Source organism: Cokeromyces recurvatus (genome assembly GCF_025118155.1).
Source record: "Cokeromyces recurvatus strain NRRL 2243 chromosome Unknown BX663scaffold_18, whole genome shotgun sequence".
NCBI classification, from domain to species: domain Eukaryota; kingdom Fungi; phylum Mucoromycota; class Mucoromycetes; order Mucorales; family Mucoraceae; genus Cokeromyces; species Cokeromyces recurvatus.
Genome location: NW_026251404.1, coordinates 292,962 through 317,295, shown reverse-complemented (window position 1 = coordinate 317,295; position 24,334 = coordinate 292,962). Strand labels below are relative to the sequence as shown.

At 31.9% G+C, this 24,334-nt stretch overlaps 9 protein-coding genes across 9 annotated transcripts; 8 read left to right on the top strand and 1 right to left on the bottom strand.

Moving 5' to 3' along the window:
* Window position 1: 1 nt before the first annotated feature.
* Window positions 2-544, top strand: BX663DRAFT_514373 (Tim10/DDP family zinc finger-domain-containing protein). The gene is made up of 3 exons (XM_051528305.1): window positions 2-82; window positions 145-213; window positions 298-544. Exons 1-3 carry the CDS (start codon window positions 35-37, stop codon window positions 433-435), a joined length of 255 nt encoding a protein of 84 aa, XP_051381415.1. The 5' UTR covers window positions 2-34; the 3' UTR covers window positions 436-544.
* Window positions 400-1,247, bottom strand: BX663DRAFT_514371 (DNA repair REX1-B-domain-containing protein). The gene is made up of 4 exons (XM_051528304.1): window positions 1,099-1,247; window positions 849-1,035; window positions 686-768; window positions 400-620 (listed from the first exon to the last, which is right to left on the bottom strand). The coding sequence occupies exons 1-4, from the start codon at window positions 1,212-1,214 to the stop codon at window positions 536-538; spliced, it is 471 nt and encodes a 156-aa protein (XP_051381414.1). The 5' UTR covers window positions 1,215-1,247; the 3' UTR covers window positions 400-535.
* Window positions 1,248-2,512: 1,265 nt separating this feature from the next.
* Window positions 2,513-4,361, top strand: BX663DRAFT_514370 (Oxoglutarate and iron-dependent oxygenase degradation C-term-domain-containing protein). Its single transcript, XM_051528303.1, has one exon. The coding sequence runs from the start codon at window positions 2,539-2,541 to the stop codon at window positions 4,234-4,236; it is 1,698 nt and encodes a 565-aa protein (XP_051381413.1). The 5' UTR covers window positions 2,513-2,538; the 3' UTR covers window positions 4,237-4,361.
* Window positions 4,362-4,418: 57 nt separating this feature from the next.
* BX663DRAFT_514368 (WD40-repeat-containing domain protein) lies at window positions 4,419-6,236 on the top strand. The gene is made up of 5 exons (XM_051528302.1): window positions 4,419-4,627; window positions 4,678-4,867; window positions 4,935-5,029; window positions 5,126-5,812; window positions 5,934-6,236. Exons 1-5 carry the CDS (start codon window positions 4,477-4,479, stop codon window positions 6,032-6,034), a joined length of 1,224 nt encoding a protein of 407 aa, XP_051381412.1. The 5' UTR covers window positions 4,419-4,476; the 3' UTR covers window positions 6,035-6,236.
* A 616-nt stretch (window positions 6,237-6,852) lies between these two features.
* Window positions 6,853-7,781, top strand: BX663DRAFT_514367 (thioredoxin-like protein). Its single transcript, XM_051528301.1, has 2 exons — window positions 6,853-6,962; window positions 7,036-7,781. The coding sequence occupies exons 1-2, from the start codon at window positions 6,907-6,909 to the stop codon at window positions 7,640-7,642; spliced, it is 663 nt and encodes a 220-aa protein (XP_051381411.1). The 5' UTR covers window positions 6,853-6,906; the 3' UTR covers window positions 7,643-7,781.
* A 136-nt stretch (window positions 7,782-7,917) lies between these two features.
* On the top strand, window positions 7,918-9,170 carry BX663DRAFT_514364 (Zinc/iron permease). The gene is made up of 2 exons (XM_051528300.1): window positions 7,918-8,100; window positions 8,162-9,170. The coding sequence occupies exons 1-2, from the start codon at window positions 7,947-7,949 to the stop codon at window positions 9,058-9,060; spliced, it is 1,053 nt and encodes a 350-aa protein (XP_051381410.1). The 5' UTR covers window positions 7,918-7,946; the 3' UTR covers window positions 9,061-9,170.
* A 1,397-nt stretch (window positions 9,171-10,567) lies between these two features.
* Window positions 10,568-11,967, top strand: BX663DRAFT_514361 (40S ribosomal protein S24). The gene is made up of 3 exons (XM_051528299.1): window positions 10,568-10,591; window positions 11,081-11,551; window positions 11,946-11,967. The coding sequence occupies exons 1-2, from the start codon at window positions 10,589-10,591 to the stop codon at window positions 11,471-11,473; spliced, it is 396 nt and encodes a 131-aa protein (XP_051381409.1). The 5' UTR covers window positions 10,568-10,588; the 3' UTR covers window positions 11,474-11,551; window positions 11,946-11,967.
* Window positions 11,968-11,980: 13 nt separating this feature from the next.
* Window positions 11,981-13,651, top strand: BX663DRAFT_514359 (ZPR1 zinc-finger domain-containing protein). The gene is made up of 4 exons (XM_051528298.1): window positions 11,981-12,095; window positions 12,155-12,195; window positions 12,276-12,396; window positions 12,462-13,651. Exons 1-4 carry the CDS (start codon window positions 12,015-12,017, stop codon window positions 13,545-13,547), a joined length of 1,329 nt encoding a protein of 442 aa, XP_051381408.1. The 5' UTR covers window positions 11,981-12,014; the 3' UTR covers window positions 13,548-13,651.
* Window positions 13,652-14,293: 642 nt separating this feature from the next.
* Window positions 14,294-24,265, top strand: BX663DRAFT_514357 (uncharacterized protein). The gene is made up of 5 exons (XM_051528297.1): window positions 14,294-14,386; window positions 14,463-15,057; window positions 15,117-23,554; window positions 23,640-23,650; window positions 23,723-24,265. Exons 2-5 carry the CDS (start codon window positions 14,518-14,520, stop codon window positions 24,082-24,084), a joined length of 9,351 nt encoding a protein of 3,116 aa, XP_051381407.1. The 5' UTR covers window positions 14,294-14,386; window positions 14,463-14,517; the 3' UTR covers window positions 24,085-24,265.
* The last annotated feature ends 69 nt before the right edge of the window (window positions 24,266-24,334 follow it).

Below are 24,334 nucleotides of genomic sequence, written 5' to 3'. Positions count from 1 at the left end.
TTATTTATTTATTATTTTTTCTTAAGAATTAACCATGTCTCAACCTCAATTCAGTGAAAACGATCAACGTGAACTTGCTCAGGTAATAAGAATAAAAAAAAAAGAAGATATAAATATATATGGTATATTTATAATTGTATATAGTTCCTTCAAGCAGAACAAGCAAAGGCTCGTGTACAAGAAACAGTTCATAGTTTGACAGATAATTGTTGGGTAAAAAAAAAAAAAAATCCTATTTATACGAAAAAAAAAGAAGAAGCTGTTATTTTGTTTTCTTACTTGCATGTTTTTTATTAGGATAAATGTATCTCCAAGGTTAATAATAAATTAGATCGTTCTGAGGAATCATGTCTTGCCAACTGTGTCGATAGATTCTTAGATACCAGTTTATTTATTGTTAAACGTTTAGAAGAATTACGATCAACTGGCATGTAAATAATAGCAAGGATAATATACATAAAATACTGTACTTTTTTTTTATATATATAAATATATCGTTTATTGGTGTTTTGTTATAATAAAACAGGATGTATAATTAACAAATAAGTGAAGCAACACCATGCATTTCTTCTCGAAGTTCATCCCAAACTTCATATGCTTTATCAGTAGCTTCTTTAACACTATTAAATTTCATAAAATAATGAATTATATGATTTACAGCATACTATGGTATAGACATCGTTACCTTTCCTTGTATTCTTTGATCGTTTCATCATAATCTTTATCTGATTCCTTTGCTTGAATCATTAACATTTGAAGTTTTACTGTCTTTCAAAAAGAGAGAGAGGAAAAAAAAAAAGTTAGGCATGATTCTTTATGAATCTAAAGCTCATTATCATTAACCTTACCTTTTCTAATTTCTCTTTTTCAGCTTCTTGTAAACTTCGAATCATACCGGCAATAACTTTGTCAGAGACATTCTTTTCGACATGTTGGATCTCTAAAGATACATCTTGAAATCCTTCAGTCACAATTTTACAAATAGAATGATATTGATCAGCAGGACATTTGCCGTTCATATAATCTTTAAATGCGCTAACAGAAGAAAGGCTCATTAACCTTTTAGATTTATATATTCTTAGGCATAATAATAATTACAGATCAAATTCTTTGTATAATTCTAGACGAGTGTTTTGAGATTTTAATAATTTTTGTAATTCATTGGATAAAATTTCATTCTTTTCCAAGATTTCATTCTTTGGTTGTTGTGCCATAATGTCAATGATAATAATAATAAAAAGGGTAAGATGAAAGAAAAAGAAAAGAAATAAGTTTATTACGTACGATTTAAACGCGGAGTTAAATAAGACATTAGCAGTGTATTAAATCATGATGGATATAAATAATAAAATGAGATATTACAAGACATGTAGAAAAGAAAGTCTACCAGTGATAGCAATAGAAAATAAAGATGAAAAAGACTATGTGAGACTACAAGTTTTTAAAATGGCGTTAATAAGGAGATACCTTTATTGTCAGCTTATACTACTTTTTTTTTTCTTTAACAAAATGCTATAAAACATCATTGACTTTCAATGAATAGAGTATAGTAAATACATATCACTAAAATAACTCTAATTTTATGCTTCATTAGCAGTTAGCTTTCACAACACTACTATCACTTAAATTGTAGCAGATTTTTAGTTTTATCAATGTAATCTTTGATTGCTACAAGTTAAGGTAATTTTATCTTTTTATTATTATAGATACAGCCTTGAATTCCCCGAAACAGATAGTAATAATCAAGGATATTTGTCATCTGAGCAAAGAAAGAAAAAAGTAATTACACTATAGTTTTGAAGAGAAAGAATTGTAGTTATTATTTCATAGGACATATAATAGCATTCATAAATTCAGTTGATATGTGATAAAGATAAAAGAAGAAGAAGATTAAACAAGTTATGTTGTTTTAATTATTGATTATTGCTACTACTTGATATTTGTGAAATAAACGCTTTCTTTCCCTTTTGAATTTGTTTAGGAGGAAGAAAAAAAAATTATCAATGTATGATCAACTTGGTCTTTAGTTATCGTTTACTTATTCTTGTCAGCACTTTTTTTTTTTTTACTTTATTTACCATTAAGGGCATAGAGGCAGAAAATTAAAAGATAAAACAGAAAGGACGAAAAAGCGCTAGTAGTAATTAGGCTGTTGATAAATAATTTCATGTCACATTTGATAAATGTCAGATCGAACATTTGTGTAACTTGTTTACATGCATATGCATATACATCCATTTTTTTTTATGTAAGCTGTTTTAACAACAATGACATTGTGTGTATTATTCTATCCTTTCTATTTTTTTTTATAGAAGTGAAACGAAGACAATAAAAATTTTTTATTTGTTTAACCGAAAAACCAATTCCAAAAAAGGGACCTAGACAGTAACTATACAATTAAAAAAAAAAAAAAAAATTTTTATATATAAATACATACAGTCATACGATTTGAACTATTCATAAAATTTTGAAACCAGTGTATTATTAATACTTATTCTTTTTTTCTTATTTTAAATAAATAAATAAAAAGAAAGAAAAATGGCACCTTCAACAGCAGAGACTAGAGAATCTACTAATACTGATCGTATCGATGTAAAGCGTATTAAAAAGGAACAACAATCTGTTAAGGATAAATTCTATTCTGGTCTCTTTGATCAATCTTCTCGTGATGAAATTCGTAAATCTGTTGAAGCCTCTAAGCCTTATCCTCATTGTAAGATCTCCAAGTTAGTAAATGAAGATTTATTGCGTCGTGTCCACAAAGAAATCTTTAGTCAATTGAACTTTACAACAAAGGAAACTGATATTTACAAAGTGAATCAAACCGGTGACTTGGCCAACATGGATGGTCTTAGTGAAGAAGAACGTAGCAAGCTCTCTGCTCTCTTTGAACTTCGTAATGCTATCTATTCTCAAGAGTTCCGAGATTTCGTCTCTGAGGTCACTGGTTGTGGTCCCTTATCACCTTCCAAGATGGACATGAGTGTGAATACATATACAGCTGGCTGTCATTTATTGAACCATGATGATGTGATCGGTACTCGTCGTGTCTCCTTCATTTTGTATATGCCTGGTGAACCTGATGAAGATTGGGATCCTGCCTTTGGTGGTGCTCTCGAACTCTATCCAGTTGTTGAACGTGATAAGCCTGCAAACGAACCCTCTGTCTCTGTTCCTCCCAAGTGGAACCAATTTGCCATGTTTACTGTCTTGCCTGGTTATTCCTTCCATTCAGTAGAGGAAGTTGTGGTTGAAGATAAGCCTCGTCTTAGTATTCAAGGTTGGTTCCATTTCCCTCAAGAAGGTGAAGTAGGTTATAAGCCAGATGCCGAAAAGAGTGATACCCTTTCTTCTCTTCAACAGATTGAAGCCGCAGTTGAAGCTAAGGAAAGTTTTGAAGAATACAAGTCTGGTGCATTAGATGAATCTGCTACATTAGGTTTGACGGAAGAGGACTTGAAGGAACTTGTGACATGGATCAACCCTGTGTATCTTAATATGGAATTCCTTACACAAGTAACAGAAAAATTTGTTGAAGAATCTGCTATTCAATTAAAGGGCTTCTTAAATGATGAACTCTATGATAAAATCAAGGCTGCTACCTTAAAGGCAGATCAGATGGATAAGTTTACTGAACCTATCATGCCACCTCATGGTACTGGCATCAGAGGTTCTTGGTTCGTTCAAGGTTCCCCCGTATCTCAACGTTTCCTTAAATTGAGTGATGATGATCTTAAAGATGATGAAGAAACCTCTGTCTTATTTGCTGACCTTCGTTCTCGCTTCCAATCTGAAGCCTTCCGTCATTGGTTGGCCGTTGTCTCTCAATTACTCCCTTGTGGTTATCGAGGTCTTGCACGTCGTTTCCGTCCTGGTCATGACTATACCTTAGCTACTACCAACATGCGTGGACAAGCTGTGTTGGATGCCACTCTTTGTTTAGCTACTGCACCCACTGAAAAGGCTGCTGAACAATGGGAATCATGTGAGTATGGTGGATATGAATGCTATATGGCCCCTCATGAAGGTGATGATGATCCAGCTACTTATCGTACCTTTGATGACGATGGTGCTTTATTGACAATTGGTGCTGGCTCTAATGAATTATCACTTGTCTTGAAGGATGAAGGTGTTATGAGATTCATTAAATATATTAGTGCTAGAGCTCCTGGTGCTCGTTGGGATATTTCCTTTGAATATGATTTACCTGAAGAAAAGGAAGAAGAAAGTGCTTAAAAGATATTTTTTTTTTTAAAAAAAAATATATAATTTAATAATATTTGTTGTATGTATATAAAAAATATTTAGACAGGCTTATAAATATATTTTTGTTTTCTTAATGCATAAATACAAAGAATAATAATAACAAAAAAAAAGAAGTAAAATAAAAAAATTCCCAATTTTAGACAAATGATATCTTTTTTTTTTTCTTTGTTTATTCATTTATTCATTTACTTTTTTTTTTTAAACATTAATATGAATTTGTCAAGGACAACATCGAGTATAACAGATGCATCAGGTTTATTATATGCTGGATTTAATCAAGATTATGGCTGTTTTGCAGTAGGACTTGATAATGGATTCCGAATCTATAATTGTGATCCTTTAATTGAACAAGCAAGAGACGGTATATTATAACAAGCATAGTTTACAACTGAACTCATATTTTATCAATAGAATCTAATGAGGGAGGAATTGGCCATGTTGAAATGTTATATCGTACAAATTATCTTGCACTTGTTGGAGGAGGTAGAAATCCAAGATATCCACCTAATAAAGTAATCATATATGACAGTATGAAAGGGAAGCCAGTTTTGGAATTAGAATATAAAAGTGAAGTAAAGAATGTCAAGTTACGAAGAGATAGGTAATACCTGTATATATATATATATATATATATACGTAATTTATGGGCTAATAGTATTAGTTATCAGATTAACTGTAGTTTTACAAAATAAAGTATTTGTATATCAATTCAGTTTACCTCCACAATTATTACATACGTTTGAAACATGTGACAATGATAAAGGTAAAAAAAAAAAAAAAAAAAAAAAAAAAAAAAAAAAAAAAAAAATTGATGTCATCGTATTAATACTTGTCTGAAATAAAATAAAATTCTACTTAGGACTTGCTGCTGTTTCAACTTCTTTAGAGCATGCAATATTAATTATTCCCGGGAAACAGAAAGGCCATCTACAGATTATTGATTTAAATTCACTTGGCTATTATATATCCGTTGGTGAAGAGACAACTTCACCTTTATTTACTTTACCCAATAATTATCATTCTAATAGTAACACACGTAGATCGATGAATGTAAGTATTATAGCAGCTCATTCTAGCAAACTAAGTTGCATAGCATTAAATCAAGATGGATCACGATGTGCAACCACAAGTGATAAAGGGACTTTAATTCGAGTATTTAATACATCTACCGGAACACTATTAAATGAGCTACGACGTGGTATGGATAGAGCAGAAATATATTCGATTGCATTTAATCAAGAGTCGACTCGACTTTGTGTTTCATCTGATAAAGGTACAATACATATCTTTAACTTGGATCCATCTGTGGTTACTCATCTAGATCACAAGCCTCGAGGACCGACCTATGGCGAAGTCGTTGTCTATCCTACACAATCTCCTTCAAATTTTGGTTTAACCACTTCAGGGAATCGTGGAAGTGCATTAAGTTTCATGAAGGATATTTTACCAAAATATTTTAGTTCAGAATGGAGTTTTGCTCATGCAAAGATAGCTACTGAAAGTAGGTGTCTTATTGCCTTTGGAAATCAAAAGAATTCAATTACAGGTAAAAAAAAAAAAAAAAAAAAAAAAAAAAAAAAAAAAAAGAAAGAAAAGAAGATAAATAGGAAAATAATACCTTTATATTTATATTTATATATAAATGAAACTAATGTATAATATTCAAGTTATATGTGCTGATGGTGGCTGTTATAAATTTTATTTTGACCCGAGGAAAGGTGGTGAATGTACAAAAGAGTCATTTGTACGCTTTTTAAAAAGAGAATAGATAATAAAATTCAACAAAATGACTACCAATTTTACAAGTATTTACTCGTCCAGACTCTTATATAATACTGGAGTTTTAAACAGTATATATTAGAAGTCCCTCCCCCCCTTTTTTTTAGTGTGTGTCTTTATGAATAATGAAAAAAAAATTCAACAATAAACTGTCTTTTCTTTGATATTAGTTGACTCAAGGCATAATAAAGAGGATATTGATTTGATTTAATATTTTTGTTAAATACAGTTTAACATTGAGTTGCTTATTCATCAATAGATTATTATACTGCTAGATTCATTCACTTGGGAGATTCTGATTTGTAAGGATATACAAAGATATTTATAACACGTACTATGACACTATTGACAAATGTAAATTATTACATAATCAAACAAATGAGTTTGATAGACCTTATCACAAAAAGAAGATAATTATGTTGCTGACTAATTAAATTTGAGCCCTGTTGTTGTTCATCGATTTCTTTCAGAAGACTTGAATGTATCACTTTACTATTTCATCTAAAACATAAATGATATGATGACTTTCAATATTAAAACAAAAGAAAAGAAAAAATCGAATCCTATAATACTGAATCTTACATACTGATATCTGTAAGAGTCATTCACTATTACAAATAAAGATGATTATATATGAATACATATTTGTCATTCACTAATAAAAAAAAAAGAACCAATTTCCTTTTATCATACTGCTGCATTGAGAAATTAAACATTGTTCACAATAAAAAAAAAAAAAAATTATTTTGAATTTGTAAGCAATTTTTTTTTCTTTATTCTTATTATTAATAAAAATATAAATGATGTTTTATTTTCTATCTTTTCCTTCTTTTTGTATTGTTTATAATAACACTAATAATCATGGAGGCAGCACAAGTAATTCATATTAAAGCTATTATAGATACAGTTTGTCCATGGTAAATAAAACTACTTTCTTTTAAGAAGAAAAATAAAAAATAAACTTGGATAGTAACTGTTAATTTTATAAAGGTGTTTTATTGGCAAACGTAGAATGGAAAAAGCTATACATGAATTTCAATTAAAAAATCCAAATGTGACCTTTTATCTACATTGGTTACCTTATCAACTTGACCCTAATCGTACTCAGTCAACAATCAAGCTCGAAACATATCGTAGAAAGTTTGGAAAGGACGAATTTGATCAACAAATTGCCCCCAAAGTTATTTCAGCTGCTGAATCAGTAGATATTAAGCTCGCATTTGGTGGTGTGATTTCTAACACCTTTGATTCACATCGTCTTATTTGGTGGTCTAAACAGTTTGATAAACAAAACGACATGGTTGAAAGAATATTTGAGTTATATTTTGAACAAAATTTAGATCTTTCAAATCATGAGTTATTAGCTGCTGCTGCTGAAAAGGCTGGATTAGTTAAAGAAAAGGCATTCGAATTTCTCCAAAGTGATGAAGGTACTAAAGAAGTGAAAGAATTACTTCAACTTAATGCGTTTAATCAAGTGAATGGCGTACCACATTACATAATCAATGATAAATATGGTGTTTCAGGCGCTCAAGAACCTGCAACTCTTATTCACGTTTTTGAAAGAATTATCAAGCTTGAATCTGCTGGGTTATAAAAAAAAAAAAGACAAAGATCATAGCAAAGATACATAATACTTAAATTTAGAAATAATATAGCAGCAACTAATAATAATGAGTGATATCACAAATCATAATACTTTGTTAACAATAACATCTTTATTTATATCTTCCTTACCCCTCCTTTTTTTTTTTTTTTTTTTTTTTTTAGTTTTCCACTACTTGTCCAATCAATTTCAATCATAAATCATAAGCCAGGAGGTCAAATTTGTATATAAAAACAATAAAATAATAACAAGTCTTTTGTTTGTTCTTTTTTTTTTTTTTTTTGTAAAAAGAAAAATGTCTGCATTGACATTCTTATTTCCAGGAAATGCGTTAATTAACTCTATTTTGGCTACTTCATATATCTCTATTATACCTAATTTATTTCTTTATTTTATTCCTCCCGATATTAAACCTTGTACTTTGAATACACTTGTCAATTTTGCTGTTGGTAACTATTTGTTTGTTATCTCTTTTTATTATGATTATTATCAAGTATTCACTTTTTATAGGCAGTTTATTAGGTGACGTGTTTTTACATTTATTACCCCATGCTTTTAGTAACCAACATGATCATGATCATCATGCATCTACGCATAATAACGAGCTTAAAAATGTATGGATCGGTGTTGGTGTATTTACTGGTTTATTCTTTTTCTATGCTGCGGATAAGATTTCAAGAGCATTCTTTGAAATAAAGGAACATACACATTCTGAAAAAGATCATACTGAACATTTGGTAAATCAGGTTACTATTAGTGAGTCCACAAGTCATCAAAAGTCAGAATTACGTCAAAGAAATATAAATAGCAACACATCAAGCATAAAAAATTCAAAAGACACTACGATTCAACATGACAAAATGATACGTGCAAGTACTTATTTGAATCTTATAGCTGACTTTACACATAATCTTACAGACGGTATTGCAATGGCTGCTTCCTTTTATGTATCACCTACGATAGGAGCTACAACAGCTATTGCTGTCTTTTTCCACGAAATCCCTCATGAAATTAGTGATTATGCTATTCTTTTAAAATCAGGATTTAGTAAGAAGAAGGCTATGATGGTTCAATTTATGACTGCCATAGGTGCATACATAGGTACATTCATTGGTATATGCATTGAGGAAATGGCCATTCGTTTATCTTCCATCAACACCAAACATCATCATGAACGTGGCCATTTTTTTGGAACACCTATTGCTTGGGGTGATTTTATTATTGCAATGACAGCAGGTGGATTTCTTTATATTGCTACTGTAGGTGTTATCCCCGAGTTACTTGAACAGAATAAAGTGAAGAGTAAACTACATCAGACTATCAAGGAATTACTATTTATGATATTTGGTTTACTATTAATGGGCATTTTAGCCTTAAATGAGACCAAAGGACATCATCATCATCATTAAATTACATGATTAAAATTATCAATGTATCTAAAAATACCCCTCCCTTCCATATAATAAATTATTTATTATTGACTGAAATAAATTTAGTTGATGAACACATGGTATTTTAAGTAATATGTTATATTGTTCTTCTTGACAATTCTAAAATAAATAAATAAATAAAAAAAAGACCCAAGAAAAAGGGCTTTTAAGATAGAAAAGAAAAGAAGGATAAAATAGTTATAGACAATGTCAAAGAAATACTGGTGTACAAGTTATCCATAAAATAAATATTCCATTACGTGAATAACAATAGTAGTAGAGATAATAATAGAACAATAGATTATTTTTAGTAGTAGTAGTAGTAGTCTTCTTGTGGAGTGGAAGCTGATTTCAAAAGTAAGAAAGAAAGAAAGACTTTAACTATTTGTTGTAGAAGACAATGATATACAATATACAAACTAGTCTATTTTTGATCAGAGTTAATTATTGAACGCATTTGGACTAATAATACGTGCACTTTATTTGTATACTTCTTTATGATATATTTATAATAAGAAGAATTAATAACAAGATTATTATAGTAACAAGTAATTTTCGAATACCTCTTTAATCTTCGATGTTTCAATTATAATATTGTAGTTTAAAAATATATATGTATATGCATATATATATATATATACAAATATATGCATATTATTTCGTCTGGCTAGTGTCAAAATAAAGCAAGTAATACCAATTCTATAAAGAAGAAAGCCTGTCTGTTGCATCGTTCAAACTAAGAATATGAAAAAGGACAATTAAAAGCTCGAATATATACTGCTCAGTCAAGTAAAGCGCTTCGATTAGATATTAGTCTATAGCATCCATCTGTTCTAAAATTATCTAAACATAAAAGCCATAAAACCTATTTAGTTTAAAATCACATCAACGGCCTATATTATTTGCTATCAGCGTGTCAAGATTAGATAGCAAGAAGCATATTTATTCATATCTAGTGTAGTTCTTTAATAAGAATAAATAAATAAAAACCTCCCGCATAGCTCTTCTCCTTCCTATTTACATTATGCTAATTCATTGACAGTGTATACATATGTATTTATCAATGTCATTCTTCATTGAGGATTCTTAGCTGTTTTTCTTTTTTTTTTTTTTTTTTGTTAGTAAGACCTTTAATTTCACTTTCTTCAATAAACCTATCTAACTAGCTACTTATTTAACAAATTCAATTATAGACTCTTCGAATCCGTTGTTTATTGACTACTTCTATTCATAAATATATAGAAAGCGTTTCTTTTATCTTCTTCCTTTCTCTCTCTTTTATACCATCCAACAAACAGAATTTGTCCATAGTCCAAGCAGTACAATAATGCATTTTTACATGTATCCGTTTGATGTTCCTTAATCTTATGGGTCATTTTTATACTCCGATCATAGTTGTCGGTAATTTAATATAATCCGGGTGAGAGAGACAGTCGTTCAGGTAAGTGGTATATGGTTATCGGAAGGAGGGGCCAAGTATAGATCCTTCTTTTAGTTATTCAACACAATGGTGCGTACTATGAGGACAAAAGAAGGAAAGGAAAAAGAAAGAATAAGAAAGGATATTCATGAATGTTGACGAATGGAAGAAGAAGAAGAAAAAAAAAGGATACAATAAAAGTCCTTGTTTTCTCTTTAACGAAAGATGGATAGATATGAGATGGATGGATGAATGAATAGATGTACGAAATAGAATAGTTTTAATATTGTAAATATCACAGAAATAAATGGATGGATGGATGGATGGATAAATTATATAAACAGATGGATTATAGAGATTAGTTTATTTTTCTTTCGACTTGCTGCAAAAAAAAGGGGGGAAAAATTCAGTGTCATTTTAAGAATTGTACATTTCTAATTCCATTACAGAATGTCTCATTTTTGTCAACTGATGTCCATTTCAATCCTTTCATACTTTCTTTTTTCTTTTCTAGAATATTTATGCAAATGAACAAAAAAAAAAGGACACAAAACTAAATTTCTTTTTTTGTTTTCTTAGGCCGACGCTTCTACTGTCACCATTCGCACTCGTAAGTTCCTTACCAACCGCTTGCTCCAACGTAAGCAAATGGTCGTCGATGTCATCCATCCCGGTCTTCCTAACGTCTCCAAGGATGAACTCCGTGAAAAGTTGAGCAAGATGTACAAGGCTGACAAGGAAGTTGTCTCTGTCTTTGGTTTCAAGACTCACTTTGGTGGTGGAAAGACCACTGGTTTCGCTTTGATCTACGACTCTGTTGAAGCTCTTAAGAAGTTCGAACCCAAGCACCGTCTTGTTCGTATTGGTCTTGCTGAAGCTCCTAAGGGTGGTCGTAAGCAACGCAAGGAAAAGAAGAACCGTGAGAAGAAGTTCCGTGGTGTCAGAAAGTCCAAGAAGCCCAGAAAGGAATAAGTTACTGGCTTTGTATAAGCAAAACAATAAATTCATTATTATTTGCTTCCTTTATGTAATAAAAAAATAATAATAGTAATAATAACCTTTAATTGTGTATATATATGTATGTATGTGTGTGTGTGTGGTTGGGAGAGAATAAACTATATTATGAATACTTGTAAGACAAATATCTACTTTGTTCAAAAAAAAAAAAAAAAAAAAATTGCAATCGATCACTTTATGTAAATGTCATACATTGTTCAAATAAACTTTTGCTTGAAAATTATTCTGTTATTAGCTTTTAGATATCATTGTCCTCTCTTTTTATATATTAGAATTTTATTTACAATGTTAACAAATCTTGATCATTTACAAACTATACTATACATTATTATTTCCTGCCAACAGCAACTGGATCACTTAATTTATGCTCGTGTTTTAACAACCATCAAGTGACTGCTTTTGGTTTCTATGTGTTTCTGCAATATTTATAATAAAAAAAAAAAAAATAAAAAAACTTTTTCCTTTTTTTTTTTGATCGTTATAAGAATCAAGTAAAATGTCTGAACCCATCTTTGTCGATCTTAGTGAAAGTAAGCCTGCTGAAATTGAAAGTTTATGTATGAAATGTGAACAAATGGTAAGACAATTATACTTTGTATGTGTTTTTTTTTTCCTGTCTGATTTATTCTTGTATAGGGCGTTACCCGAATTCTTCTTTCCAAGATCCCTCATTTCAAGTAAGTGAAAAAAAAAAACAAGGAAAGCTGTGAAAGTTTATTAGTTAATTTTTAATTTTTTCTTTTATAAAAACAAAAAGAGAAGTTATTATTATGGCTTTTGAATGCCCTCATTGTGGTTTCCGTAATAATGAACTTCAAAGTGCAGGTAGTTTTAATGAAAGAGGTCATACCATCACATTGTCAATCTTGAATAAAGAGGTGAATTTTGAAAGGAAAAGTGAATACATTAAGGATGTTTGAATGATGACCGTTTAAATATATAGGATTTAAATCGTCAATTAGTGAAGTCTGATTATTGTTCTGTCAAATTTGTTGAGCTCGATATTGAAATTCCCGCTAACAATAGACGCGGTCTTTTAACAACAGTTGAAGGTTTGGTAAGCAATGCTATCGATGATTTATCTGCTGCACAACCTATTCGTAAAGCCACGGATGAAGCAGTTTACAATAAAATTGAGGAAATTCTTGCTAAAATGAACAGTTATAAAGAAGGTGCTCCTTTCACACTTGTTCTCGATGATCCTTCTGGTAATTCTTATGCTGAAAATAAATGCTTACCAGCTCAAGATCCTCAGATCAAGGTTAGATGGTATATTCGAACTCCTGAACAACAAGAATTCCTTGGCCTTCAACCTAACCAAGAGCAAACACCTGCTGAACAAGCTGCAGACGCACTTCAACATCGTGCTCCTACAGTTTCAGAAATGGTGAATGAAGAAGGCGTTCCTGAAATCATGTCTTTTCCTGCCAACTGTCCAAGCTGCAATGCACCTTGTTCTACTAATATGCATGTTATGGAGATCCCTCACTTCAAGGAAGTTGTCATTATGGCTACTAATTGTGAACATTGTGGATATAAGAGTAATGAAGTCAAGGCAGGTGGTGCAATCTCTGAAAAGGGTAAACGTATTACTCTCAATGTAACTGATCCTGAAGATTTGTCCAGAGATATTCTCAAGTCAGAGACTTGTGGTTTGAGTATTCCGGAAATTAATCTCGAATTAACGCCCGGTACATTGGGTGGTCGTTTCACGACTGTTGAAGGTTTGCTTAGACAAGTACATGATGAATTGCTTGAACGTGCTCCTTTCATTCAAGGTGATTCTGGTACTGAAGAAAGCAAAGAGAAATGGACCAAGTTTTTGAATAATTTGATGGCTGTTGCAGAAGGGAAGATGATGCCTGTTACCCTTATTATTGATGATCCTTTGTCCAATTCATATCTTCAAAACCTTTATGCTCCTGACCCAGACCCAGAAATGACAATTGAAGAATATGAACGTAGCTGGGAAGTCAATGAAGATTTAGGTTTAAATGATATGAAATTGGAAAACTATAATAATGCGTAAAGTTTAGAAAGTAATTTGTTTATATATAATTGTATCCCTAGATAACGAAATAAAAATAATTGTTAATATGTATGTATGTGTGTGTGTGTACACTACAAAAAAAAAAAAAAAAAAAAGAAGGGATTTTACTAATTTATGCTCATCACGTGATAGAATTTTATATTAAATTCTAATGCATCGTGTTAAAGTTAAAATCACGTTGAATATAAACAGGTAAATGATAATTGACATGTATTAATGAGACCCTGGACGATTTTTAAAGAAAAGATAGCACACAAGATATTAATAATGTTTTTTTTAAAAAAAAAAAAGAAGAAGAAGTAGAAGCAAGGTTAAAGATGTTAACAAGTAAAAAAGAAAATAAAATAAAATAAAAAAAAAAGAAAAAATAAAATGAAATTAAAAAAAAAAATAAAAATAAAAATAAAAATAAATAACAAGACACGAGAAATAGTTTGCTATTGCCACATCGTGTTTATTTTATTATATTAAAAATGCACTCTAGAAAAAAGTATACTCAACATCATTATTTGCACAAAAAAAAATAAAATAAAATAAAAGAATAAGGGTCCATCTATAATTTGCATAAAATATATAATAATAAGCTCCTTAAAATTTTGAAAGGGAGGCTGCTATTCTTTGTAGTCAATTTTTTGTTGAACATGTGTATCTTTTTCATTAATTTTAAATAGCCTATTTAAAATAGTCCTTGTTTTCTTTTTACAAATAGACACAAATATTATTTATTTTTTTTTTCAATCTTTTATTATTTGTTTATTTATTTAATTCATATAAATACATATACACGATTACGTATATACTATAGCAATCAGAAACAGGCACATATACAAATATATACATAACATATAATTTAGTTTATTTTTCCTTATTGTTAACATCATGAAAATGAAATAGGGCTCTCCCCCTTCTCCCTTTTATTTTGTAAAGAAGAAAGAAATTCAATTAAATAATGGAATCGAAATCAATGTCAAAAGATCTTAATGAACAACAACAACAACAACCAATTGAACAGTTCCCAAATAGATCCATGTCAAAACCTCGACCTGTTTCATCTCATCTCATCTCACCTGTAAAAACAAATAGAAAACAACCTATTCTAATAGATGATGACGAATTAAATAAAAATATTAGTTCAGAATATCAAGATATACAAATACGTACCTTAACAAAGTGGATAAATGTTCAGCTAAGTCGAGTCGGTGAACATATTACTTTTATTGATAAAGATCTTAAAGATGGCAAAAAGCTTTTGAAACTCTTGTCTGTAGTAGCCAATAATCCTAACTTGAAACCAGAGAAAGGAAGTATGCGAATTCATGAATTATCAAATGTGGCACAGGCATTGAAATTCTTACAAGATAAATGGGGCGCTGATAATCTACCTGCTGTTGCTAGTGAAGCAATTGTGAATGGTGATGTGAAAAGTACTTTGGCTATCACATTTTTCATTATGCTGAAATATCAGATCTATCCAATTTTATCACATAAAGTAAATTTTAGTAGTCTATCCCAAAGCTTCTCTTATTTATTTATTTTTGTGTTTTATAGTTATCAATGATGATTCCCGCCCCTCTACCTAGTATTAGCACAGGTAGCACAAAACCGTTACAAGAGGCTAAATTGGTATTATTATACTGGGCTCGCTCTCAATTAGAGGATTATGTCGCAAATCATGTTTTAACAGCTGTGCAGGACTTTTCAAGATCTTGGCGTTCTGGTTTAGCTTTCTGCTTACTTGTTCATAAACATGATCCGGATCTCATTCCAGCTCTGTTTACAGAATATCTACATTATGCATCTCATAAGGAGACGTGGCATCGACTTTTAACATTAGCCTTTGATATAGCAGAAGAAGAGTTAGATGTTCCAAAATATTTAGAGCCTGCAGATCTACTCGTAGAGTATCCTCATGAACCTTCTGTTATGATGTACGTTAGTGAAATGTATAAAGTAATGTCTAATACACTCCAGCAACAAGAGACAAATGAGAAAAAAGAAAAGAGGCTTCATGATATTGCATTAGTAGTTTCTAATCGCAATCCAATCATTCTAAACAATGTAGTAGAAACCGAGGAGAATGACAAATCCCCTCTAACAGATCAATTCGATAATCCTAATACTACTGTTGAATCTCTTTCTCTTGATGATCAGAGTAATCAATTATCAAAAGTACCACAACCTGAAACATTATCGGATGATGTCTATCAACAGTTAGATATTCTATCATCTTCATTGGATAATGCACATCAGGATGATGATGATGATGAGACGTTGGATGTGGTCATGCTACAGACTTTATTAGAGCGTACATATCATAACATTAATCAACTTGATTCATCTTCTGAAGAAAAAGAAATCCTCTCTAATCGCTATAATCAGTTAAGAGAAAAATGGGAACAACTTACTAAGCGTTGTCTGAACATGGCAGAACATCATTCTATGAGCGAATGCTCTTCTTTGAAATCTCAAATAAAAGAGATAATACCTATAAATAATAATAAGAAACCTTTACATCCGCTGGACGGAACTATTGAAATTGCAGAAGAATTCGAGGCGTCTTTGTCACGAATAACACAATTAGTTGAAATGAGTGATGAAAAAGAGGGATTGAAGACTGAACTGGAAACTATTCAATTATCGTGTCAATTATTTCGGCGAGGCGTCACTTTTTCGCAAATTACAACAGCTATTAATGATGAACTCAATTTCATTCAACAAATGATGACAACAACTGGAATTAGCAATAACACGGTAACGGATGAGCTAATTCAAAATTTAGAAAACCGTATACATGTTGTGTGTACCACAATTCAAGGCGTACGTGACGAATATGAGCATGATCTCTTATGTTATGATTCATCATCAGATGTGTACTATAGTCGCTTTATTGATTGCATCGATAATCTACAAGAACGTTATGAAACTATTCGCGATTGGGTAGATCAAGTACGCGTGTGGTTTTTAGAGGCAGAAAGGATTCGTACATGGATTGATCAACATATACAAATAGTCGAGCAACGGAATGAGACAGACGACAATATTGATCCTGTATCTCGGGAAATTACAATATCAGATGATGGAGCTATTCGACTCCATGAAGAGCATGAACATCTTAAGCAAGAGATTGAACGCTTTGATTCAGATGATATGGATCGATTACGCGCTCATGTAAAGATACTAACTCATAGCTCTGATTCAGATAAAGAATTAACACCAGCTGATACATCCACTATTGAAATCACACTTACAACGTTAAATAAGCTGGGTCATTTGACAAAGTTGATAGATGAGCGTTCACATCGAATAGAGCTATTATTGTTACGAATCAAATGGGAAAATCTGTTTAGTGATGCTGTTCAATGGATTGCAAGTACAGACAAGACGTTAGATGCATTTTTAAGAGGGAAGGCGAGATGGTCTGAAAAAGAAGAATTAAACTATACTTCAAATGCAACTGTTGATTATTTGAGTGATGAAGAAAATACAGATCAAATTAATGACAGAGGTATTGAAGGTGTAATCAAAACGCTTGTTAGCTTAGAACGAAAGATTGTTGACTTTGACCAGGGTCCCTACTCGGACGTGTTGGATGCTTATCAGGGAATGGAAACATTAAGAAACGAGAGTATGCCTGACTATTTAGAGACTCGTCAACTTGGGTTTGAAAGCGCATTCGAGGATTTGATGAAGCGTGTAGCGTTTAGTCGAAAAGTGGTTGAACAATTATTATCAATGATAAGTACGGTAGAGAGGTTTAAAGAATTACGGGATCGGGGAGAGCAGTTACGACAAAGCCTTTTGCAAGATGTCTCATCTGATGATAATGATAATAATAATAATGATGATGATGATATTGGATATGCTGAAAAAATTCAAGCGTTCAAGGAGGAGTCAGCTCGTTTAATTACAAACGCCAATACTTATATTTCTTATCCGACTCCACCTGAAATGTCAACCGCTATGGGGGCTAATGATGCTCGAGATAGTGAAATTACAAATGAGAGTATTAAGAGCGTAATCAGTACCTATAGTATGTCATTAGCTTTAATAGCTGATGGATTAGATCAACTTTTGATGTCTCGCTATCAGGTATTATCATTACAACAACGAGCTGAAGAAGCATATGAAGCGATGACTCGTGTTAGAAACTGGATGGACGAAAGAATCAGGATCTTGAATAAATCTCGTTTAGATATCATACTATATGATCCGTCCATGTCTATATCCTTTGCCCCATCTTTACCTGTGGAAGCGACCACAAAGCATCTAACGCAGAGAATGAATAACGGTTTCTCTAATAATAGTAGCAATCAAACGATGCCAATGGCAGTATTGGACGATGAAAAGTTGTTGTATTTCGAAAAAGAGCGAGATATGATTGCTTCCAAGTTAGATCAGATAGAAAATGATGAATTGGTTAAACTTCTTGAACGTGTTCGTGAATTAGAATATGATGTTGATGCATCAAATGCTGTGTCGATCGATAGAAGTGCTCTAATTAATCATATTGAAAAGTTAGAGGAACGCCATAAAGAGCTGAAGGAGTTGCTTGCCTTAAGAGGAAGCCAATTAGATGCCCTAAAACATCGACTTCAATGGGAAAATCAATGGTCAAAGTCCAACAGTTATCTTCACACAATTGCTCGTAAGATGTGTGACTTTAATATAAAAAAGACACGATATGATCCCTCCAAGGAAAATATTGACAAACCGTCATATCAGGGCGATCATGAAACTGTGCAGGCATTAAATTTCCTTAAAGATAAAGTAACAGAGTTAGGAGAACGGTATTTAATGCCCCTTGCTGAATCTTATTCTGAACTTGTTAATAGCTTTACAAAGCTAACCAATGATAAGCAAGATGTAAATAGCGTGCCTTCTTTGCTAACAGTTCTCCCTGATTTTATTTTAAACAAACAAACTGATCTCAAATTTAAATATGAGGATTTGAAACTCTTGACAGCATACACTTCAGAGCTTGTAACTCAACGTGCAGTTATTACTGAATTTCTTTTACGTGCTCAAGATGCTCATCAAGAGGGTGAAAAAATCAAGGAGGCTATCTTTAAGCGAATACGTCGCATTTTGACCAGTGATGAAATGGATAGCTTTGATCCTCTTGAAGCTCGTATAAAAAAATTGAAAGAAGAAATGAAGAGTATATGGAAAGATTGTGGAGAAAAGATGCCATACCCAGTTTACAATGGTAATTGGTTGAAAACCTTACCACAGTCAGTAAAAAATCAACAACAGACAACAATCTCCTCCGAATCAGAAGATGGTGCAAACTCATCTGTATATCGGTCTCAAGTCAGAGCGCAAATTAAAACACTATTAGATCAGAAAATGGAGGAACTTTCAAGTCTTTCGACCTCCATTGATCAATGTATGCAATCTTATCATGAAGCCGAAAATTCAAAGGCACTTATCAAACAATATGAACAGGATGCATATGAGTTAAAACAATGGATTGATAAGCAAATCGAATCCTTAAAGCACCAGTATATTGATGTATCCGATGAAACCTTTTTAGGCCCTGGATTGACTATATCTGATCTGAAAAAGGCACGTCTTGAGATGTCTATGGAAGTAGATTCATTTGAAAGTAATAAAGTGAAAGTGCTACACGATCATATTGCTCAATTTATGGAGGATTCTGTAGAAAGGCAAAAAAGGAGTCAAACTGTCGATATATCCTCTGTAGCTCATTATTTAGGGGACATAATGGAGCGTTTATCAGATCTCAAACATGGATTATCATATCAAGCCATGATACTTGATGCGGCTACTATGCGTGATGAATGGGAAAATCATTATCAAACAGGCTTAACAAAATTGGAGGAAATGAATGAACAGTTGCGTCAATTTAATATCAAAAAGAATCAATGGATTTCTCAAGAAGAGCATCTCTCTGAACTACAAGTAAAGATGTTAGAACAAGATCTAACAGAACTTATGGATCAGAAAAATAAATTTCAAGAATTTGTTTTACCAGGTATTCAAATGAGTTATGATTCCTTCACGGAATACTTTCCAAAGCTTCCTAAGCCAATTGCTGTTCCCGATTTTTTCGAAGCTCGTATGGAATCACTAAACAGAACTTCGGCTCGTTTACAGGAACATGTTGAAAATCGTACCAGGGAATTAGAATTAATTAAACAACGTGTTCAATGTGAAGACGTTATAAGACAAGCAATCCTATATCTCTCCAAGCATGAAATGCTGATTGAGACCTTTATTGAAGAAAAAGCTAGATGGAATAATGATAACTCTTTAGGGGCTCATGATAATAATGATAATAATGATAATGAAGAGGAGTTTATTCTTCGTACAGAACTGTCCAACTTGTACGTAAAGTTTAAAGATTATGAACAAGATGTAATTATGCCTCTTCAAGAGCGTTTTAATACACTTGTTCAGGAGGTAAATCATCATGATAATAACAGCATGACTCTTTTGACAAATACATTCATGAAGAAAATGGAAGAATTGCAAAAGGCTCAAGATTATGTCAACTATTCTTTGGATTTTTCCAACCAAGTAATAAGTCAACGTTGCTTGATATCAGCTTTTATACTTAGGACAGCACAATTAGAACAGTCAGCAGAATTAATTCGTGAAGAGTTTATGGCAAATACAAATAATAATATTCCTCTTGAAGATCTTCTTGATAAACATAACGAAAGACTTGAAAAGTTTAAAGCTGGTATTGATGATGTACGCAAACATCTAGCGACTACCATTCCTTTTCCAGTTCGTAATTTAGACAATATCTCCACCCAAACTAAGATGAAGGATGAAACTACTAATTCAGTCATTCAAGAAGTAATTGACATTCGTAATTCACGTTTAGAAGACTTGTGGTCCGATTTACAATTATTGCTTGAATCTAAAGAACGTGTCTCTCGTCGAAGATTTTCTTTACATTCCTTCAAGAAGCAAGCTAAACTAGCTGAGACATGGATCAATTCACGTCTTGAACTTCTTGATCAAACCAACTTTTATACTGAATCATCTCTTGGGAAAACAGTTGATATTGAAAGATTAAAGGAGGCTGTGGGTCTGGCTGATAGTGTGGAGCAGGCTATGAATGCCTCTGAAAATGTTTTGGCATTGTTAAATATTGCATATGAAAAATCTCTTGCTGCATTTGAAGACCATTCTATATATGACAAGGAAGATGATGAGCTTTTGGGACAAGATATAAATGATATCGTGAAGCCAACACAAGCAAGAATTACACAAGCCTGGACGGATTTATTATCAAAGGCAACATTTAATAAAAAGGCAAGAACAGCTCTATTGATAGAGACCAAAATACAATCATGGTTAAAATCTTTGGATCATCTCTCAGCTCAAGTTGAAGCCAAGTTATTACCAACAGTTGAACAGTTAACCTTATGGACAAATGAAATTCAACAATTGGAAACAACAAGTTATGAAAGTTTAAAAACAGACTTGGAAGCTAATGAGAAAATAATGGATAAACATGAAATAGCATCTTTAAAAGAATCTTTACTTAATGGGATGGAAACAGCAAAAGCGATTCGAGCTAAACTTGTAGAACTTCAAAGTACCGTGTATCTTGATCAACTGATTAAGAAATATGTGGAAGATACATTTAAACTGCAAGAGCTAATCTCTATTCAGACCAATGAAATGAATAATATTAAAGAAGAGTATCAAGTTATAGCTTACGAGCATACATCAGAATATCGTCGAGATAGATACCATAGTCTTGTATCAAAATATAAGGGCGTTATGGATTGTATTATCAGTTTGAAGGACTCGTTTAGTGATATATCTAGTCAATATTCTGCAATTGAAGCTATAAATCCAAATTATGATAACACAAAATATACAGAAGTGACAGAGGCATTGAAGAAACTCGAAAAACTAGGAAATGATGTATCCACTTTGATAGCTCGTTCTTTCAAATGGAACAAGTATTTCGATACATTACAAAGTGTTCAGAAAGATTTGGAAAATGCACAAAATAGCATGATGAATACTAGTTATGTTGTAGACTATAATAAGATGAACGAAACTTTTGATACAATTGAATCTTTGCTTATCAATGAATTGTCTGATTTATCTGATGATTTATCTGAAGATACAATGAACTCAAACATTTTCAATTCTCAAAAGGCAACTTTAAATAACCTTTTAAACAGTTTGAGATTAAAGTTAAAGGGTCAAATAGTAGAAGCAGAAAGGGTTTCATTAATTCAAATAATAAATGAAACTGTAGATCGCCTATGCAAAGAATGTAATGAACAGTTGACTAAGATTTCCAAACACAACAGCGCAATTGTATTTGATGATATAAAAGATACTCTACATAGTACTATTGATAAGTGCGAAAGTATCATTAAATCTAGTGAAACAGTTTATTCAGCATGCCAAAATGAATTGGAAACGCTTCAGGTTAATCAATATGCAAAATTAGTTTCTATGCTTGATAGTTCAGACGATCAATCCAATCAAATACTGATACCGATTGTATCATCATTAGAAAAGTTAAATGATGTTATACAATCTGAGAAAAACTATTCATCTATTGCAACATTATTGTCCCAATTTATAGACAACCAGATGGTGATGCTCGCTACTATAGATGAAGGTATTAATAAGCTTGGAAATCATGAAAACTTGAATAAAGTGATAGTAGAACTTGAACGACAACTTGAAACGCTAGATGAATCCATATTAGAGAATTCCAAACTTAGTCAATCTATTAAAAGCTTCACTTGTAAAACTCTGTGTCAAACTGATTCATGCGTGGAAACTATTACAGACATAGTAAATAATAGAGATGCTCATCTAAACAAAAAATATTCGGACTTTAAACAGCAATTGCTTCAAGCACAAGAAGCCGTCGGCAATAATAACAAATATCAACAAATCATGATTAAACTTAATGATAATCTTCAATTTATTTTTAACATGACAGAGAGTGTTAAAACATTCCAGTCAAGTGGAACAGGTATTGAGTCGGCAGAACGAGAATTAGAAGACTTTTGTAGCGATTTTTATTCGGCTTTAGATAAGAAGACAAAGGCTGTTGATTCATTAATTGCTGATTATGCAAAGGGTGATGAAAATAACAATGATATTAGTAAACTTCGACAACAAATATCAACTGCTTTAAATCAATTTGATACCCTTGTTAATACCAGAAAGAAGGAAGTGTTAGCTGAAGGAGACCTCTCAGGATTCCTGCGAATTATGGAGGAAATTGATAAACAAATTGCTTCACTTATGGCAGCTACTGAGCAAGCATCTCCTCATCACTCGACCATTATCAACAATAAATTTGTTAAATCTGAATTACAAGCCTTACTCAAGACATTAGTTACGTCTTTTAAGCAACATCAACAAGCTGTTAACGATATTTTAGAAAGAGCTCGTGGTGAGTCCAAGAAAAGACTCTTGGACAATCATGAGCGCGTTCTAGACAGTTTGCAAAAAGCAACAAAACGTTGGGCCCAAGCACAATCAGCTGCGGCTGCTCGAGAAAGAGAACTTCAAGCTTGTATTCATCAGTTAGATCATGAATTCTTTACCAAGCTTGCTATGGCCAAGTCCTTATCCCCAACTCCTCACAAGGCTTTACCTTTGATAAATGCTAAGCGTTATGCTATGCTAAATGATAAAAGCTTTGGTAGAGTATCTCCTTTCCCTGTAAATAATAGACGTGAAGATGCTACAAACGGGAAAAAAGTAATAAATAATATACCAGTTTCAACACATTCTTCAGGAAATAAACCTAGTAACAACTATGTGCCTGATCCTAATAATGAACTTGATATGCAGCTTGGTTATATTGTAAATAGCTCTCCTTATCGAGTTACAGTCAAGGTTGTGCCTGGCCAAGTTGGAAAATATTGGTTTGGAGATTTTAATCCACGATTGGTTTATTGTCGTATTTTACCTAGTCGAATGGTCATGGTTCGTGTTGGTGGTGGTTGGGTTGAACTTTCAAAGTAACTTGTCAAAAAGAAAAAAAATATATATATATAAATATTTAACAAATGTAAACTAATAATTATTTTATTTTATTTATTATAGGTTCTTAAGAGGTATACCTTTTTTTTTAGCATTTAATAATCGTGTATGTCTGTATTAATTATTATAAATATATACAAATATAGATCATAAGCTTACAGAAGGAGTTTATTCAAGACCAGAATCTGCCAATGATAATAGCACAAGTTATCAACTAGAAAATGGACCCTTCCAAGAAGCCTATTTACAATACGTAAGACCCTCATCCCCATCTGGACGTATTACTATTCGTGGCGGAGGCGGTGTCGATAAACATAATAGTAGTCTAGCATCAACACGATCATCTAGCAAATCATCTGGTAGTAGATCAAGATCACCTTTACCTGGATATATCAATGGAGATAAGTACATTAGTATAGACGAAGAAGGCAATCAAATTGTCTTGAAAATGAAAAGAGCTGATGATGATGCAAAAACGCCTATTATTAATAAGAAAAAGTACCAATAATAAGGACTTTAGTAAATTATACTTGTATTTTGCTAATTTCAATGTTAATAATATCATCAAAAATTTACTGTTTTTTTTACAGTATATTGTTATATCATTTATATTCCCTTTGTTTAATATTTTATAACAATTAAAAAATATACGTTATATTTATATTCCCTTATTATATTTACATGTAGAGTACATCAATATAATTATTTTATCACAATGTTTAGCCAACATATACAGCTTTTTTACATGATGATGAAAA

What these genes read in the sequence shown, in the direction of transcription:
- BX663DRAFT_514364 (XM_051528300.1), top strand. Translation starts at nt 7,947, where the DNA reads ATGTCTGCATTGACATTCTTATTTCCAGGAAATGCGTTAATTAACTCT. An exon ending in ACTTGTCAATTTTGCTGTTG is followed by an intron (nt 8,101 to 8,161) that starts GTAACTATTTGT and finishes CACTTTTTATAG; the next exon opens with GCAGTTTATTAGGTGACGTG.
- BX663DRAFT_514359 (XM_051528298.1), top strand. Translation starts at nt 12,015, where the DNA reads ATGTCTGAACCCATCTTTGTCGATCTTAGTGAAAGTAAGCCTGCTGAA. An exon ending in GTATGAAATGTGAACAAATG is followed by an intron (nt 12,096 to 12,154) that starts GTAAGACAATTA and finishes ATTCTTGTATAG; the next exon opens with GGCGTTACCCGAATTCTTCT. An exon ending in TGTCAATCTTGAATAAAGAG is followed by an intron (nt 12,397 to 12,461) that starts GTGAATTTTGAA and finishes TTAAATATATAG; the next exon opens with GATTTAAATCGTCAATTAGT.
- BX663DRAFT_514367 (XM_051528301.1), top strand. Translation starts at nt 6,907, where the DNA reads ATGGAGGCAGCACAAGTAATTCATATTAAAGCTATTATAGATACAGTT. An exon ending in ATAGATACAGTTTGTCCATG is followed by an intron (nt 6,963 to 7,035) that starts GTAAATAAAACT and finishes AATTTTATAAAG; the next exon opens with GTGTTTTATTGGCAAACGTA.
- BX663DRAFT_514370 (XM_051528303.1), top strand. Translation starts at nt 2,539, where the DNA reads ATGGCACCTTCAACAGCAGAGACTAGAGAATCTACTAATACTGATCGT.
- BX663DRAFT_514357 (XM_051528297.1), top strand. Translation starts at nt 14,518, where the DNA reads ATGGAATCGAAATCAATGTCAAAAGATCTTAATGAACAACAACAACAA. An exon ending in ATCCAATTTTATCACATAAA is followed by an intron (nt 15,058 to 15,116) that starts GTAAATTTTAGT and finishes TGTGTTTTATAG; the next exon opens with TTATCAATGATGATTCCCGC.
- BX663DRAFT_514368 (XM_051528302.1), top strand. Translation starts at nt 4,477, where the DNA reads ATGAATTTGTCAAGGACAACATCGAGTATAACAGATGCATCAGGTTTA. An exon ending in GTCAAGTTACGAAGAGATAG is followed by an intron (nt 4,868 to 4,934) that starts GTAATACCTGTA and finishes ATTAGTTATCAG; the next exon opens with ATTAACTGTAGTTTTACAAA. An exon ending in AACATGTGACAATGATAAAG is followed by an intron (nt 5,030 to 5,125) that starts GTAAAAAAAAAA and finishes AATTCTACTTAG; the next exon opens with GACTTGCTGCTGTTTCAACT.
- BX663DRAFT_514371 (XM_051528304.1), bottom strand. Translation starts at nt 1,214, where the DNA reads ATGGCACAACAACCAAAGAATGAAATCTTGGAAAAGAATGAAATTTTA. An exon ending in AAAAAGAGAAATTAGAAAAG is followed by an intron (nt 769 to 848) that starts GTAAGGTTAATG and finishes TCTTTTTGAAAG; the next exon opens with ACAGTAAAACTTCAAATGTT. An exon ending in ATCAAAGAATACAAGGAAAG is followed by an intron (nt 621 to 685) that starts GTAACGATGTCT and finishes GAAATTTAATAG; the next exon opens with TGTTAAAGAAGCTACTGATA.
- BX663DRAFT_514373 (XM_051528305.1), top strand. Translation starts at nt 35, where the DNA reads ATGTCTCAACCTCAATTCAGTGAAAACGATCAACGTGAACTTGCTCAG. An exon ending in ATCAACGTGAACTTGCTCAG is followed by an intron (nt 83 to 144) that starts GTAATAAGAATA and finishes AATTGTATATAG; the next exon opens with TTCCTTCAAGCAGAACAAGC. An exon ending in GTTTGACAGATAATTGTTGG is followed by an intron (nt 214 to 297) that starts GTAAAAAAAAAA and finishes GTTTTTTATTAG; the next exon opens with GATAAATGTATCTCCAAGGT.